General features: G+C 33.2%; 1 protein-coding gene across 9 annotated transcripts in view; it reads right to left on the bottom strand.

Moving 5' to 3' along the window:
• ADAM32 (ADAM metallopeptidase domain 32) overlaps nt 1-19,100 on the bottom strand; it is a 171,483-nt gene that overhangs the window by 82,632 nt on the left and 69,751 nt on the right. For all 9 annotated transcript variants that reach the window (XR_002077699.2, XR_008421607.1, XR_008421608.1 and 6 more), the window contains 3 exons: nt 14,010-14,187; nt 7,029-7,121; nt 5,598-5,793 (listed from right to left, as the gene is read on the bottom strand). Coding sequence is in view for 6 of the 9 variants with exons in the window: in XM_019440725.2 (XP_019296270.1) it covers nt 5,598-5,793; nt 7,029-7,121; nt 14,010-14,187 (467 nt within the window). In the remaining 3 variants the exon portion in view is untranslated. The remainder of the gene's footprint in view (nt 1-5,597; nt 5,794-7,028; nt 7,122-14,009; nt 14,188-19,100) is intronic.

Below are 19,100 nucleotides of genomic sequence, written 5' to 3' on the forward strand. Positions count from 1 at the left end.
AACCCTCAAGAAAGTCGGGATAGAAGGAACATACTTAAACATCATAAAAGCCATATATGAAAAGTCCACAGCTAATATCCTCAATTGGGACAAACTGAGAGCTTTCCCCCTGAGAGCAGGAACATGACAGGGATGTCCACTCTCATCACTGTTGTTTAACATAGTGTTGGAAGTCCTAGCATCAGCAATCAAACAACAAAATGAAATAACAGGCATCCAAATTGGCAAAGAAGAAGTCAAACTTTCACTTTTTGCAGACGACATGATACTCTACACAGAAAACCCGACAGACTCCACCAAAAGACTGCTAGAACTGTTAAATGAATTCAACAAAGTCACGGGGTACAAAATCAATGTACAAAAATCAGTTGCATTTTTATACACCAATAATGAAGGAACAGAAAGAAAAATAAAGAAACTGATCCCATTCACAACTGCACCAAGAACCATAAAATACCTAGGAATAAACCTAACCAAAGATGTAAAATATCTATATGTTGAAAACTACAGAAAGCTTATGAAGGAAATTGAAGATGACACAAATAAATGGAAAAGCATTCCATGCTCATGGATTGGAAGAATAAATAGTTAAAATGTCAATACTATCCAAAGTAATCTACACACTCAATGAAATCCCAATAAAAATTGTACCACCAGCATTCTTTCAAAGCTAGAACAAGCAATCCTAAAATCTGTATGGAACAACAAAAGACCCCAAATAGCCAAAGTAATACTGAAGAAGAAAACCAAAGCAGGAGGCATCACAAACCCAGACTTTAGCCTCTACTACAAAGCTGTAATCATCAAAACATTATGGAACTGGCACAAAAACAGACACATAGACCAATGAAATAGAATAGAGAACCAGAAATAGATCCACAAATGTATAGCCAACTAATCTTTGACAAAGCAGGAAAGAGTATCCAATGGATCAAAGACAGTCTCTTTAGCAAAAAAGCAAGAAAGAATATGCAATGGAATAAAGATGATGATGGGACAACTGGACAGCAACATGCAGAAGAATGAAACTAGACCACTTTCTTACACCACACACAAAAAATAAACTCAAAATGGATGAAAGACCTGAATGTGAGACAAGGAAACCATCAAAACCCTAGAGGAGAAAGCAGGAAAAAACCTCTTTGACCTCAGCCGCAGCAATTTCTTACTTGACACATCTCCAAAGGCAAGGGAATTAAAGGCAAAAGTGAACTATTGGGACCTCATCAAGATAAAGAACTTCTGCACTACAAAGGAAACAATCAACAAAACTAAAAGGAAACCAACGGAATGGGAGAAGGTATTTGCAAATTACATATCAGATAAAGGGCTAGTATCCACAATCTATAAAGAATTTATCAAAATCAACATCCAAAAAACAAATAATCCAGTGAAGAAATGGGCAGAAGACATGAATAGACACTTTTCCAAAGAAGACATCCAGATGGCCAACAGACATATGAAACGATGCTCAACGCCACTCATCATCAGGGAAATACAAATCAAAACCACACTGAGATACCACCTCACACCAGTCAGAGTGGCTAAAATGAACAACTCAGGAAACAACAGATGCTGGTGAGGATGTGGAGAAACAGGAACCCTCCCTATAAATCCCTATAAATCATGGAGTGCTGATGTATAGGGGCACATGTACCCCAATGTTTATAGCAGTGCTTTCAATTATAGCCAAATTATGGAAAGAGCCTAAATGTCCATCAACTGATGAATGGATAAGGAAGATGTGGTTCATATATACAATGGAATACTACTTAGTAATGAGAAAGAATAAAATCATGCCATTGCAGCAACATGATGGAACTGGAGGGTATTATGCTAAGTGATATAGTCAGAGAAAGACAGATATCATGTGTTTTCACTCATATGTGGATCTTTAGAAACTTCAGAGAAGACCATGGGGAAAGAGAAAGGGGGGGGGGAATTATAAAAAGAGAGGGAGAGAGGCAAACCATAAGATACTCTTAAATACAGAGAAAAAAAACTGAGTTGGTGGGGGGGTAGGGCAGATGGGAAAGTGGATGATGGGCACTGAGGAGGACACCTGTTGGGATAAGCACTGGGTATTGTATGTAAGACAATTTGACAATAAATTATATTTTTTAAAAAGGTACCAAACACCATACTCAAATGGTATTTATCTCTGGAATGCAAAGATAGTTCAACATATGCATATCAATAAATGTAATACACCACATTAACAGAATGAACAATAAAAGATCACAAAATCCTCTTAATAAATATAGAAAAAGCATTTAACAAAATACAACATCCTTTCATGATAAAAAATAATCAACAAATTGAGTACAGAAGGAACATACCCTAACACAATAAATGCCACATATAACAAACCACAGCCAGCATCAGACACAATTGGAAAGGTTGAAAGCTTTTCCCCTAAGATCAGGAAAAAGACAAAGGTGCTCATTCATACCACTTCTACTCAAAATAGTACTAGAAGTCATAGAGCTGTCAGGGAAGAAAAGTAAATAAAGGGCATCCAAACTGAAAAGGAAGAAGTAAAACTGTCTTTGCAGAAAATATAATCTTATATGGAGAAAGTCCTAAAGACCCCATCAAAAAGGTGTTAGAACTAATAAATTCGATAAATTTTCAGGTTACAAAATCAACATATAGAAGTCATTTGAATTTCTATACACTAACAACAAAACAGCTGAAAAAGAAATAAAGATAACAATACCATTCTCACCAGCATCAAAATCAATAAAATACTTTAAAATAAATTTAACCACGTAAGTTTGAGGTCTGTACTCTGAAAACTACAAGACTTTCATGAAAAAATCTAGTAAGATACAAAGGAAAGCTATCCTGTGTTCATGAATCAGACAAATTAATAGTGTTAAAATGTCAATACTACCCAATACCATCTATAGTTTCAATGCAATTTATATCAAAATTCCAATGGCATTTTTCATAGAAATAGAAAAAAAATCCTAAAATTTGTATGGACCCACAGGGATTTTGAGAAGCCAAAGCAATCCTGAGACATAATAAAACTAGAGGAACACAATTCCTGATTTCACTTATACTCCAAAGCTCTAATAATTTTAACAGCATGGTACTGGTATAAGAATAGACACAGACTAATGGAACAAAACAGAGAGCCTAGAACCAAACTCCATGTATATGCTCAACTAATACTGGATGAGGGAGCCAAGAATACTCAATGGGGAAAGGAGAATCTATTCCATAAATGACACTGGGAAAACACGATATTCATATGCAAAAGAATTAAACCCCTAGCTGACACAACTCACAAAAATTAACTTGAAATAAAGATTTAAATGTAAGAACTGACACCATAAAAATTCTAAAAAATGACATGGGAAAAAGCATTGACATGGACATTGTTTTTGGCAATGACTTTTTACATAAGATACCAAAGCACAAGCAACAAAAGTAAAAAATAGTAAGTGGGACTTCATCAAACTAAAAGGCTCCTGCATACCAAAAGAAACAATCAAAAAATGAAGACAATCTATGGGATGGGAGAGAATATCTGCAAATCATGTATCTGGGTATGGGAAATTCCAAAAATATATAAAGAACTCATAAACCTCAATAGCAAAAACTCAAGCAATTTGATTTAAAATTTAAGAACAAAGGAATACAATAATTTTCAAAGACATAAAAATAGCCAACAGGTACATGAAATATACTCAATATATCACTAATATCAGAGAAATGGAAACCAAATCCACAATGAGATAACTCCTTACACCTATTAGAATGGCTCTCATCAAAAACTCAAGAAATAACAAATGTTGGTGAAGATGTGGGGAAAATGAAACACTTATGCACTGTTGGTGAAAAGGTAAACTGGTACAACCACCATGATTAGGCAGTACGTAGGTTCCTCAAAAAGTTAAAAGTAGAACTACAATATGATCCAGCAACCCATTTCTAATCCAGTTCATGTCCAAAGGAAATGAAAACAGGATTTTGAATAGGTATCTGCACACTCATATTTATATCAGCATTATTCACAATAGGCAAGATATGGAAATAATCTAAGTGTCTGTCAATGATGGATAGGTAAAGAAAATATAGTATTTATATAAAATGAAATTTTATTCAGTCATGAGGAAGAAGCCATCTTCACCAAATGGATAAACTTGTGGGCATTATGCTATGGGAAATAAGTCAGGCAAGGAAAGACAAATGCTCTATAATATTACTTACATGCGAAATCACTTAAAAAAACTGAACTCATAGAAATGGAGAGTACAGTTGTGATTACTACAAGCTGGGAGGTGGGGGAAAGGGAGAGATGTTTGTCAAAGGGGACAAATTTCTAGCTATAAGATGAATAAGTTCCGGGGATCTAATGAACAACATGATGTTTATACTTAATGCTGTATTATATACTTGAAAGTAATTAGAAGAGAAGATTTTAATGTTCTCACTACAAAAAGGAAATGGTAATTATGTGACATGTTGGAGGTGTTAGCTAACAATATGGTGGTAATCATTTTGCAATTATAAGCATATCAAATCAACATGGTATACACTTTAAAATGACACAATGTTATGTGTCAATTATATCTCAATAAAGCTGCAGACTGGGGATGAGGGTCTGGATGGACTTATACTTAAGACCTGAAACCGTAAAACTACTAGAAGAAAATGGGAAAAGCTCCTGAACATTGGTCTAGAAAATAGTATTTTAGATATGACAAGGGAGCACAGGCAGCAAAAACAAAAGTAGACAAGTGGAACTGCATCCAACTAAAAACTTCTTAATAAAGAAAACACTCAAGAGAGTGAAAATGAGACCTGCAGGAGAAATATTTTCAAACCATGTAGCTGATAAAGTTAATCTACAAAATATGTGATAACTCATACAACTTAATTGCAAAAACAAATAGAGATGTAAAAAGAGCAAAAGACCTAAATAGACATTTCTCAAAAGAAGACATACAAATGACCATCAGATATATGAAAAGGTGCTCAACATCACTAATCATCAGAAAAATGTAGATCAAAACCACAATTCACACCTTTTAGACAGGTATTATAAAAAAGAAAAAAAGTACAAGTGCTGGCAAGCGGAAAAAGGGGAGCCTTTGTACATTGTTGTTGGGAATGAAGTTGGTACAGCAGCTATGGAAAACTATATACAGACTCCTCAAAAATTAAAAATGAACTATATTATGATGAAGCAATTTCATTTCTCAGCATATAGACATAACTAATACGTTAAGTACCTTGATTGTGGCAATTATTTCACAAAATTATTTCAAAATTATTTCATAAAATTATTTTAGCAAACATCAACTCATATACCTTAAATATGTATCTTTGTCAGTTATATCTTAATAAAGTTTTAAAAAATAAAAATGTAGATGTTAAACTGAATAAATAATTTAAACATATAGATAGAATTTAAATTATACATACATATAAGTGTAATACAGAATTATAAAATGTATATGTACATATATTATAACTATATATAAATATAATATGCATGTATAATTATATATTTGCCAATTATCTTGATAATGTTAATAAAAATATTAAGGACGAACTATGTAGACATTACAAAATAGTATTACCTTTTCCAAATGTGACCTCACACCGTGCATCTGTATCCTGGCAGACTCCATCATAACACACATATTTTTGTTTACATACATGTCCATTGTGTATAGTCATATCAGGTTGACATTCTGGTGAGCTTCCATTACAAAACTCAGCAATATCACATTCACGATGTCTTGCTTTCCTACATTCAACACCTTGTCTTTCAATCTAATATAAATTAAAATACAAAAAATAAAACATTACATTTAAGATTGTTGTGTTTATCAATATTTATTTCAAAACTGTTCTATTTCAAAATTAATTATATATTTTTTTAATTTTTCATATTTATTTATTTTTAGAAACAACATGAGCAAAGGAGACACAGACAGAGAGGGAGAGAAAGAATCCCAAGCAGGCTCCACACCACCAGTACAGAGCGCTACACAGGGTTTGAAACCACAAACTGTGAGATCATGACCTGACCCCAAATCAAGAGTCAGATGCTTAACCAACTGAGCCACCCAGGCACCCCAAAATTAATTATATTAATTAAATAATTAATCTTTCTCTTGAATTATCCTATAGGTAATTAACACTTTCAAATACAGAATTCTGAAACACTCTTAAATGGGCATCTATTTCATACATCTTAATTCATGACTTCAAGTTGACACTAAAAAGATCACAGAGGTAAGAATGTAACCACATGATAAGATTCTAGAAAAAAATAACATAAAACTGCATCAGTCAAGGATAATCAAGAATGCAGAACCCATAGTAGGTAATAGACGAATTCTCAAATGACAAATTTGTTATAAATATATTGGAGGAGCTAATAAGGAAAACACAGGACAAGAGTCAACATCTTCTACATATAAACTAGTGTGTGATCTTTAAATCAAATGATCTTTCAATAAATGGTTAAGTTTGCAGTTTAAACTTTTTGCTAATGTAGCATTTGGAAAATGCTACTTCTACTGAGTTTCATTATTTATATATTTATGGGAAACTGCTGTGTCTTTCAGTTACATACCTAGAGCTACCTATCACAACTAGTAACAATATTTTTACTTATAAAAATATAAATATTGGATAGAATAAATTAAAAGTCCCTTTTAATGGAGATCTATATTGAATAATTTTATGGTAGCTCTCAATCAAGGCTTAAGAACATCAGCATAAATATTATGGCAAAATAATGGCCATAAGAAGGAAACCTGAATACCCAACTAAGGTTCACAAAATCAGAAATCTGATTCTGAATTTAGTATCTTTTTCTTTATTTGAAAGTTCATTTATTTTTAACCCTTTATTCAAATTCCAGTTAGTTAACATAAAGTGTAATATTAGTTTCAAAAAGTTCACTTATTTTTACTTACTGCCATAGGTCTAAATGTACTAAGGTATCTAAGACATGATTCATTATATACTTGGAAGATATTAATAAACTTAAATCTTACTTGACAGTTCTTGCAGCATAATCCATGACCACACCGTGCTCCTGATTTCAGTGTACAAGTTCGAAAATTACAACAGCTAGACTTTCCACATTGCTATTAGTAGAATAAGTAGAATTACACAAGTAAAAATACATCATGATAATAATATAAACTTTTGCAAGAACTATATTCACTGGGCTTATTTTTTCAGTTTTGGGGACGAATATGAATGCTGTCAACATTTATAGTTTTGCATCTCTAAACAAATAAAATACTAAAATAAGACTTTCACGTCAGGTCAGAACAGAGCACTAGTACCCCAGAAACTCTCAATCAACTAGAAAACTAGGAAAAATGTATGAAATAACTTTTTTCAGAAAATAGAGAATAGTAATAGAGAGTAGAATGGTGGTAAATAGTGTCTGGAAGATGGGGGGAAAGGGGAGATATTGTTCAAAAAGTATAAATTTTCATGCTACTGTATAGCATGGTGACTATAATATTAAGTTATATGCTTGAAATTTGCTAAGAGGATAGATCAATTGTTCTCAACACATACAAAAAATGGTAATGGATATATTAATTAGTTTGATTGCAGTAATCATTTCAGAAGGTATACATATATCAAAACCATCATGTTGAACACTTTAACAAATACAATTTTTATTTGTTAATCATACCTCAGTAATCCTGGTGGAGAAAAGGTGTGTAGAGTTTAGGCCTACTGCAAAGTTAGAACAGTCTCCAAAACTCCTCACTTCTTACACCAAACAAATACAAGTTCAGTGGATTTCCAAAACCACTCTCAGGTTTGATAATTTACCAGAAGGACTCACAGAACTCACTGAAAGCTGTTAACTCACAACTATGGCTTATTATATGGAAATGATACAAATTAAAATTAGCCAAGAGAAGAAGCAACTAGGACAAAATCCAGGAGAAACTCATACTGCCTTCACCCCACACAAAACTCTCACAAAATTAATACGTGACACTTCCTAATTTATTCTATTAGGCCAGTATTACTCTAATACCAAACCCAGAGACATTACAAGAAAGGAAAATTATAGACCAATATCTCTAATAAACATAAATCCAAAAATATTCAACAAAAAGTTAGGCAATAGAATCCAAAAATGTATGAAAAGAATTATACATGCCAACCAACTGGAATTTATTGCAAGTATGCAAAGCTGGTTCATCATTCAAGCATCAGTACATACAACCCATCATATCAACAGAATGAAGAAAAAAAATCATATGACTAAAACAACTGATATAAAAAAAGCATTTGACAAAACCCAAATTCACTTAATGAATTATACAAAATATGACAAACCAGGAAGAGAGAACTTCCTAAGTTTGGTAGTGAACATTTAGAGAAAACCTACAGCTAACATCATATATATGGTGAGAAACCATTAGCTTCCCCCCTGAGATCAGGAACGGGGAAGGGATGCTACCTGTCACCACTCCCTTCAATATCTCACTGGAAGTCCCAGCTAGTGCAATAAGATAAGAAAATGAAATACAAAATATAAAGGTTGAGAAGAAAGAAAAAAAAAACTATTTTTTCCATAAATTATGTGATTGACTATGTAAAGAAAATCCCAAATAAATTACCAAAAAGCAACAAAAACAACAATCTCCTGTGACTAATAAGTTATTAAAGAAGGATTTCTGGATACAAAGTTAATGTAAAAAATAAACTGTTTTCCTGTAATATGAACAATGAAAAATGGGAATTTCAATTAAAAAACACAATGCCATTTATATTAGCACCCAAATAGTGAAGTATTTGTGAATAGTTGTAACAAAATTTTATAGAATTTGCATGAGGAACAAAACTCTGATGAAAACCACTGTTATTTTCTCAATATTGTCAAGATGTCAGTTCTTCCCAACTTTATCTAGAGATTTAATGTAATTCCAATAAAAGTTCCAGCAAGTTATTTTGTAGATATTGATGAATTGATTCTAAAGCTTATATGGAGATACAAAAAATGCAGAATAATCACATAATACTGAAGAGGAGGAAGAAGAAGAAGAGGAAGGGAAAATGAAGAAGAAAGGAGGAGGAGGAGGAAGAGGGGAAAAAAATGAGGAAGAGGAGGAAGAAAACTGAAGGATTGATAACACCCAACTTCAAACTTACTATAAATTATAATGACAGTGTGGTATTCATATAAGAATAAACAAAGGGATCAGTGGGGCAAAATAAAAACCCCAGAAACACCAATAATAAATCTTTAACAATGGAGCAAATGCAGCTCAATGGAGAACGGACAGTCTTTCCAACAAATGGCGCTGGAACAACTGGACATTCACAGGGAAAATAATGACTAGACACTGACTCTACACCTTTTACAAAAAAATAACTCAAAATGGATCATAAATTTAAATGTAAAATGCAAAGCTGTAAAACTTCTAGGAGCACAGATTTAAGAGAGTAGATCTCATGTGAAGTGCTCTTCCATGATAAAAATAATAAACATATAAATACATAAATAGAAATAATACTAATCCTAAATAAATTCATTCAGAAAGTATTGAGTAAAGGGATCACTTTCCAACTCATTTTATGAGTTCAGAATTGCCTTGATGCTTAAACCAGAAAATATTACAAGAAAAGAAAAATCTGCAGACCACAATTCCCTTGTGAAAATAAGTGCTGTAACCCCAAACAAAATATTAGCAAATTAAATCTAGCAACACATAAACAAAATAACCCAAGTGAAGCTAATGCCAGAATACATGGTTGGGTTAGCATTCAAAACCAATCAGTGAAATGTGCCATGTTAACTGTAAAAAGAAGACTCACATGATCAGCTCAATACACACAAAAATAAGACATTGGACAAAATTCAACACTAATTCTTGATTTGAAACTCTCAGCTAACTAGAATATAGAAAGAAATTTCCTCAACATGGTACGGGCATCTGTTTACCAAAAACGCTTTGATCTAACATTATATTTAATGGTGAAAGTCAGAAAATGTTGCCCCCCCCCAAAATAAAAACAAACAAAGACCATTCTCAACATTTCTAATCAACACTAGATCGAAGGCGAAGTCATAAGTCAGTTGTATTTTCTATACTAGCAATGGATAATTGTTAAATAAAATTGTAAAACAATGCTACAGAAACAGCTACAGAAAAACTATAGAAAAACTATATGAATTAAAGAAGAGCCAAGTAAGTGGAGATATACACCATGTGCATAGATTGGCAGACTCAATTTTAGTAAAAAACGTAATCCTCCCAAAATTGATGTATGGATACCACACAATTCCAATCAAAGTTCCTACATTCACATGCTGATTTTCCAATTTATATCAAAATACAAAGATCTCAGAATAGTAAAACTATCTTGGAAAAAATGAACAAAGTTGGATGATTTACATTATCGGTTTTCAAGATTTACTGTGAAAATACATTAATCAGAGTAGTATAAAACTAACATAAATGTTACATAAATAAACAGAAAAAAATCCAGGGTAACACATAGGTATAGTAATTTATTTTCATAAGAATGCTAAGTTAATACAATGGTGAAAAGATGGTCATTTTAACAAATACTACCAACAAATTGATATTCAAATGGAGTGTAGTGAACCTCAACCAAAATCACCCAAAACACAAAAACACACTTAAAGTGGATCACAGACTAATTGTGAGTGATAACTATAAAACTTCTCACAGGAAACAGAGGAGAAAATATTCATGACCTTGAGTGGGCAAAGATTTCTTAGGACAAAAAAGCACTACCATAAAAGAAAAAAATGATAAACTGGTCTTCATAAAAAAATAAAAAATGCCTGCCATTCAAAGATGTTATTAAGCAACCAGAAAGGTAGTACACAGACTGGAAACAATATTTGTAATGAACATGTCTGACAAAGGACTAGTATCCAACCTATAGGGAAAAAAAAAAACCTCATACAAATCAATAACAAAAAAACAAATTAATGGTTACTAAGGACATGAGAACAAGCTCAACATAATTACAGTCAGCAAGAAAATACAAACCAAAACCACTGTAATGGCTAAAATTTAAAAGGCTACAACATCACATTTTGGTGAAAATGTAGGGGAAATAAAAGTTTTTATGTTGCCGGTAGAAATGTAAAATAATTACAACGCTTTGGAAAATAGTTTGGCAGTTTCTCATGAACATACACTTATCATATGACCCAACAATTCTACTTTTTGGGAATTTGGAATAATGGCCCATTACTGTTAACAACTCAAATATACATTAGCATGTGAATGAAAAAACATAGTATGTTATATTCAAACAACAAAATATTACACAAAATAAAAAGGAAGTAATGATTGTGACATAAACAATGTTGAGTGAATCTCAAAAACACAGTATTGAAAGGAAAAAGCCAGACACAAAGGATATGTGCTGTATCATTCCATTCACATGACTTCTAGATCAGGCAAAACTGAAAATCAGAAGTTTCCCAAAGAAGTATCACAATCCCAGATATCAAGATATACCACAAAAGCTATAGTAATCACAGCAGTATGGTACTGGCGCAAAAAAAAAAAAGACACTTAGATCAATGAAACAGAATTACAGAGTTCAGAGCTAAACCCACACTTATATGGGCAATTAATCTACAATAAAGGAGGCAAGAATATACAATGTGGAAAAGACAGCCTCTTCAACATATGGCGTTAGGAAAACTGGAGTTGCATGCAGAAGAATGAAACTGGACCATTTTCTTATACCATACACAAAAATAATCGCAAAGTGGATTAAGGAACTGCATGTGAGACCTGAAACCATAAAACTCCTAGAAGAAAATACAGGCAGTAATTTCTTTGACATAAGCGTAGAAACATTTTTTCCAGATATGTCTCCTCTGGCAAGGGAAACAAAAGCAAAATTAAACCACTGGGACTGCACCAAAATAAAAAGCTTCTGCATAGCTAAGGAAACCATCAGTGAAACAAAAGGTAAGCCTACTGAATGGGAAGATGTTTGCAAATGCTATATCCAATAAGGGTCTAATATCCAAAATATATAAAGAACTTCTACAACTCAACACCAAAATCATCATCATCATCATCATCATCATCATCTAGTTAAAAATGGGCAAAGTATCTAAGTAGACATTTTTCCAAAGAAGACATGCAGGGGCCAACAGACACATGAAAAGATAATGAACATCACTCATCATCAGGGAAATGCAAATCAAAACTACAATGAGGTATCACTTTACACCTGTCAGAATGGCTGAAATAAAAAACACAAGACATAACATGTTGGTTAAAATGTGGGAAAAAAAGGAACCCCATGCACTGTTTGTGGGAATGCAAATTGTTGTAGCCATTGTAGAAAATAGTATGGACACTCCTCAAGCAATTAAAAATAGAAATTATCATATAAATCTGTAATTCCCCATACAGGGTATTTACCCAAAGAAAACAAAAATGCTTCAAAAAGATATATGCACCCCTATGTTTATTGCTGAATTATTTATAATAGCCAAGATACAGAAGCAACTCAAATGTCCTATCATAGATGAATGGACAAAGATGCAGTATATAGATGCAATGGAATATTACTCAACCATAAAAGAATAAAATCTTGCCATTTGTGACAACACAGATGGGCCTACAGGATATAATGATAAATGAAATAAGTCAGTCAGAGAAAGACAAATATCATATGATTCCACTCAAATGTAGAATTTAAGAAACAAAACAAATGAACAATGACAACAAAAAAGACAAAAAAAACAGAAAAAATGGTGGTTGCTAGAGGGAAGTATGCAGGGGAATGTAGAAAATAAATAAAGAGGATTAAGAGTACACTTATTGTGATGAGCACCAAGAAATGCATAGAATTTTTGAATCATTATTATTGTGCACCTGAAATTACAATAACACTGTATGTTAATTATACAAGAAAGAAAGAAAGAAAGAAAGAAAGAAAGAAAGAAAGAAAGAAAGAAAGAAAGAAAAAGAGGAAGAAAGAAGAGAGAAAAGAATGGAAGGAAGGAAGGAAGGAAGGAAGGAAGGAAGGAAGGAAGGAAGGAAGGAAGAATTAAGTAGGAAGACTTGTTCTACCAAATGGCAAAACATACTAGAAAGACACAATAATTAAAACAGTGTGATATAGATACAAGTATATCCAGACCCATATATGTATCACACCCTAATATCATTTCCATCTATTTTAATTTTTTAAATATTTTTTATTTTTGAGACAGAGAAAGAGAGAGAGAGAGAGCGAGAGAGAGAGCGCGCGCGCGCGCAAGCGGGGGAGGGGCAGAGAGAGAGGGAGGGGAGCAGAGAGAAAGGGAGACACAGAATCTGAAGCAGGCTCCAGGCTCTGAGCTGTCAGCACAGAGCACAGCGCAGGGCTCGAAATCATGAACCCGAGATCATGACCTGAACTGAAGTCAGACAGTTAACTGAGCCACCCAGGCACCCCTCCATCTATTTTATAATCATGCAAATATATGATATCTACAGTATTGCTGCAAATACTGAACTGTCTAAAAGTATTACAACCTGGACTTTTTGTATTCACTGTATTTTCAGAGTTTTGTTTCCAAGTGAATAATTAAAATCACCCACATTCAGACTGTAATATTAATAGTCTTCCCTTACCATACTACTAATTCCATTGTGAAATAATACCCTAAAGTATACTTGATGGTCGGCTGACAAATTAATCTTCAGTAAAACATTTATAGTTAAACACAGGTTTGGAAAAATCTTGTATGTTCAGTTTAGAATACAAAAGCTCACTCTAGACTCTCTTTTTTCCCATCAGCAATAATTTTTAGGAGTACATTTCATTCTTGTTCAAAATTCTTCAACCTCTATCTATACAGTATACTCTTGCATGTATTTCAAACTTGATTTCACTTAACTGTAAATATTCTGCATAGTATTCAGCCATATTTGAGATACATAACATTCACAGCAAAGAGATGAACTAAAACAATAAATTTATGAATTTTCCTATTTCAGACTTACTTCCTCAGTACCACAGTCACACGCTTCACCTCTCTCCACTTTGCCGTTGCCACAGATTGCTCTCAGAGCTGTTTGCATTTGGGGTTTATTCTGAAGACATTTGGCACCCATATTTGAAATGAAATTTTCAAAGTCACTCAAACTGCAACTGCTAAAAGTCTTGACACCACTTGATCGCCTAGAGATGAATCCATACAATGTCATTGGCAATACACTTCTGAAAGCACAACTCTATATATTTCAAAATGTTAAATTTAATAGGTAACGATAAATGTTCATAACAAGTGCTTAGAGGCCAAAATCATTCCTGAGTAGGCCATGTGATTTCATTCACTGGAATACATGTCCCTATTCAAATAAAATTAAGTATTAATAGTAAAAAACAAACAAACCGATTAGAAAATGGGCACAAAACTTGGATAGATCACTAGCCAAAGAATACATATAAATGGCTAACAGGTAAACGAAAAGGTGCTCAATATAACTAATCATCAGGAATTGCAAATCAAAACCACAATAAGGAGCACCTGTGTGGCTAATTTGGTTAGGCAACCTACTGTTGATCTCAGCTCAGGTCTTGATCTCAGGGTTGTGAGTTCAAGCCCCACACTGGGCTCTGCAGTGGGTGTGAAGCCTATTTAAAAAAACATACACAATAAGATATCACCGCACATCTGTTAAGATTTCATTTTTAAAAAGATAAGAGTTGACAAGGATATGGAGAAATTGGAATCCTTGGTACACTGTTGGTGGGAATGTAAATTAGGACAGCCACTATGGAAAACTGTAGAGAGGTTCTTCAAAAAGTTAAAAATAGTGGGTGATGGGCAATGAGGAGGGCACCTGTTGGGATGAGCACTGGGTGTTGTATGGAAACCAATTTGACAATAAATTTCATATTTTAAAAAAAGTTAAAAATAGAACTACTGAGTATATATTGGAAATAACTGAAGGATCTCAGTATCTGCATCCCCATGTTCATTGCAGCATTATTCACAATACCAAAGATATGGAAGCAACCTAAATATCCATTGACAGATGAATTTTAAAAATGTGGTACACATGTGCAATGGAAAATTATTCAGCCTCAAAAAAAGAAGGCAACCCTGCCGTACGCAACACATGAATGAACCACAAGGACATTAAACTAAGTGAAATAAGTCAGTAACAGAAGGCAACTACTACATGATCTCACAAATATAAGATATCTAAGACAGTCAACCTCATAGATGCAGAAAGTACAATTGTGGCTGCCAGGGGCTAGGAGGAGGCAGAAATGGGAGTTATTCAATGGGTATAAAGTTTCAGTTATTCGAGATGAGTACATTTCAAAAATCTGCTGTGCAACATAGTGCCTCTAGTTAACAATAGTGTATTTCATATTTAAACTTTCAAGAGAACTCCTGTTATGTGTTCCTACCACAATAAAAAAATCAAGAATAGATTTAACTTTATTTTTATATGCCTTACAAACTACATCACCTAAGAGAAAAATTTTTGGAAGTTTATTTATCTATTTTGAGAAAGAGAGAAAGCACAAGTGGGGGAGGAGGGGCAGAGAGAGATGGAAAGAGAGAGAATCCCAAGCAGGCTCCACACTGTTAGTGCACAGACCAATGTGGGGCTCGAACTCACGAAACAATATCATGACCTGAGGCAAAAAACAAGAGCTGGCCACTTCACTGACTAAGCCACCCAGGTGTCCTCCTAAGAGAAAATTTTGAGTTTTGGGGTATGATTGTATGTAAATTCTTGTATATAAGAAAGAAGTATTTATATATGTATATAATGCTTCTGCCTAGGAATGGAGAAAACCTCATATCCACTTATGCTAATTCACAGATATATATCAAATATATTCTTCAAACTTCTCTTCTACTCCCTCAGTCTTTCCCATGACCATTATAAAATTAAGAATCAAGCTCTTTGAGGGGTACCTGGGTGACTCAGTTGGTTAAGCATCTGACTCTTCATTTTGGCTTAGGTCATCACTTCTTTGTCATGAGATCAATCCTGGCATGGGGCTCCATGAGGAGCATGGAGTCTGTTTAAGATCCCTCTGCCTCTCCCCTGCTTGCACACATGTTCTCTCTCAAAAAAAAATTTTTTTTAAGAAAAAAGAATAAAGCTCTTTGAAAGTTTAAATCTCTTCTACTTCAATAATTTTTCAATAGCCTTTCACAGGTTTGTAGTATATATATAATATGATAGATAACTCAATGAGTTGTTAGCTGTTTGAGGCAGGAATTTTACCATCCTTATTGTTGGTATTACTTATTACCAGGACAGGACTTAGCAAACATAGAATCAGCTGTCTACTGGTTCTTTGTAACAACAAAAAACTTTTATTAAACAGACTATACTGTGCTTATTCCTGAGTTTTCTCACAGATTTCAGAGAAACTGTATATTAATCAAAGCTTTATAAGGTTAACACACCACTAATAAAGATAACTTCAGAGAATATTTCTATGAGTCACTCTAAATATGTAGTAAAAATCTAACAGACAAGGTGGAAACTGACATTTATTGCACACATATTACTAGCCAGATATTTTATATACTTGATTATTTAATTTAATCCTCATCATAAATCAGGGACACCGGCATTGTCTCCAGCATTTTAGATAAACTGAACTAAAGTTCAGAGAAGACAAAAACCTCACAAAATCCACTCAGTTTGTAAATCAGCAGAATCAGTATTCATACACAGTTGTTTAAGACTTCAAATTCAGGTGTTTTTTAACCCCAAAATTCATCTCTGAATATTACGTAATGAAATATTTACAATTAAATATCAATATATATTTTACTATAAACCATAAAATTTGATAATCTTGTCACCAAAACTGAAAGGTGAGGAAACTTTTAATTGAAAACTGTATAATATTTTGGCTCTGGAAACTAGTTTTAGTCAAGTATATTTAATCCCTAGTTATTCATTTTTTGCTCCCCCAAACTGCAGTTCTTAAGAACATGTATTCCCCAAAATTATTTGTAATCAATTATAAGGAGTTTGGCTGATATTTTACACATTGAATTCTAATGCTATGTTAGCTTTGTTCCCAAGTATTTTATAAAAGCTTACTGAAACTATGCTATAACTAGCCTAAGTTCTGGGTTCAGAGAACAGAAAAATTAAGTGATAGAAAGAAGTAATGGGAAAGCAGTGTCCTCTACATTTTTTTGTTTTGTTTTGTTTTGAGGTTAGAGATAGCACTTGGCAGCATTTTGAAAATATATATATATCTTCTACACCACTTCATTTTCCATTTTCCTTTCAGTGCTTTTCTCTCTTCCATATGTTTTCCCCCAAATTCCATGTTCTCACTGCTCCTGTATAGCCCTACACCACCACTTCTATATCCTCCAAGGTTTTCCCTATTCCTCAAATAAGACATAACAGTACAATAAATAACTTAGGTGTGACTTTATTAATTACATCATCACAAGTAATGTATAATGTACAATGTAGCTATCATGATCTCATTTTTCAGATGAGAAGACGAAGAGTTAGAAAAAATAACAAAACAAGTGAAAGTTTATAAAGCCCATGTTCCCCTCAATGTCGTCCATGGGGGAAAATGGTATCTTCTCTTCTTCAATCAAACTTCCATAGTTTAATGAAACTGGTCTTAGCAAAGAATGAAAAGAAAACAATATTAATAAAATAATTGAATTATGTTGAATAACTGATAACTCCATGTTCCTTCCAAATATTTTCGCCTTTTTGTAAAATGATGCAACCAGATAGGTAAGCAAACCTTGCCATGCGTTTTCCCTAGGTTCCTACTTTCATAGCTTTTGCCATTTTCTCTGCCCCTTTCCTCCCTCCACTTTTAAATTCATTTGTGTGTGCAGACTACTCTAAAAGTAAGAGTTTAAAACACAAGCCACCCACATTTAAAAAGCAGATATAAATTAAAATATCAAAATAATATACCATTATGATCACTGGATTTAAGAATTAAGTTTGCTCAAATACATATTCTCTTGCTACATAGTTCAAGTTAATTCCAATACATTAACTGTCTTCTATATGAAGTCAGTATGGAATAGAGAAAATAACAAAGCTTTGGGTTAGATAAACTTGTTGACTAGGACCAAACTTGTGACTCATGAGGCTTTAGACAAAGTGATTAACTCCTAAGTCTCAGTCTTCTCATCTACAAAATAGGGATAATAATACCCATCCACCTCATAGCGTTGTTGTGAGAATTAAATATTATTACACAAGTAAAGTGCCTAACTGAACTCTCTGGCCTATAGTAAATGCCCAATAAATCACTGGTGACATTACTGACCTCTAAGTACTCTTCAGTTATTTGCCCAATATGTTGACTATATTCCTCATGCTTAGAACTTCATCCCTGTAACTTATTCATCCCATAACTTGAAATCTATACCTCCCAACTTCCTTTACCTATGTTGCCCATTTCCCCACACACCTCTCTTCTGTTCTCTGTATTTAATTCTATTTCTACTTTGTTGTTACTGTTGTTCATTAGTTTTGCTTTTAAGAGTCCGCATGTACGTGAAATCGTATGATATTTGTCTTTCTCTGACTGACTTATTTCACTTAGCATAATACTGAAGTTTGGCCATTAATTAACTGTATATCCAATGAAGAATCATATTTAGGTTTACTGTACTCCAGGAACTTTAAAATAACACACACATTAAATGGAAAAAATATTTTCTTACTTGCTCACATGCCTCCTTTGAAAATTATATAACATATAAGATGTACTGCGGAAATGCAAAATTTTGTAAAAGTAAAGTTAACACTTGCCCTATCCATGAGTTTTATAAGAAATTGAAGACTACGTATGAAAACATTTTAAGTATTTATAAAGCACCATGCAAATCCAAAAGTTTATTAACACAGATTCTAAAGCCAAAATGCCTGGGTTCAAAACTTAGGTTTGCCACAAACTAGCTACCTGACCATAGATAATTATCCTTTTTATAACAGTTCATAAAATTTAAAAATGGAAATAATAGGAAATGCCTTATAGAGAGATTGTGAGAATCAAATGAGTTAATACATACAAAGTATTTATGATGATCTCTAGCACATATTAAGTACAAT

Source organism: Panthera pardus, unplaced genomic scaffold (assembly GCF_024362965.1).
Source record: "Panthera pardus isolate Hobbes unplaced genomic scaffold, ASM2436296v1 HiC_scaffold_13, whole genome shotgun sequence".
Taxonomy (NCBI): Eukaryota; Metazoa; Chordata; class Mammalia; order Carnivora; family Felidae; genus Panthera; species Panthera pardus.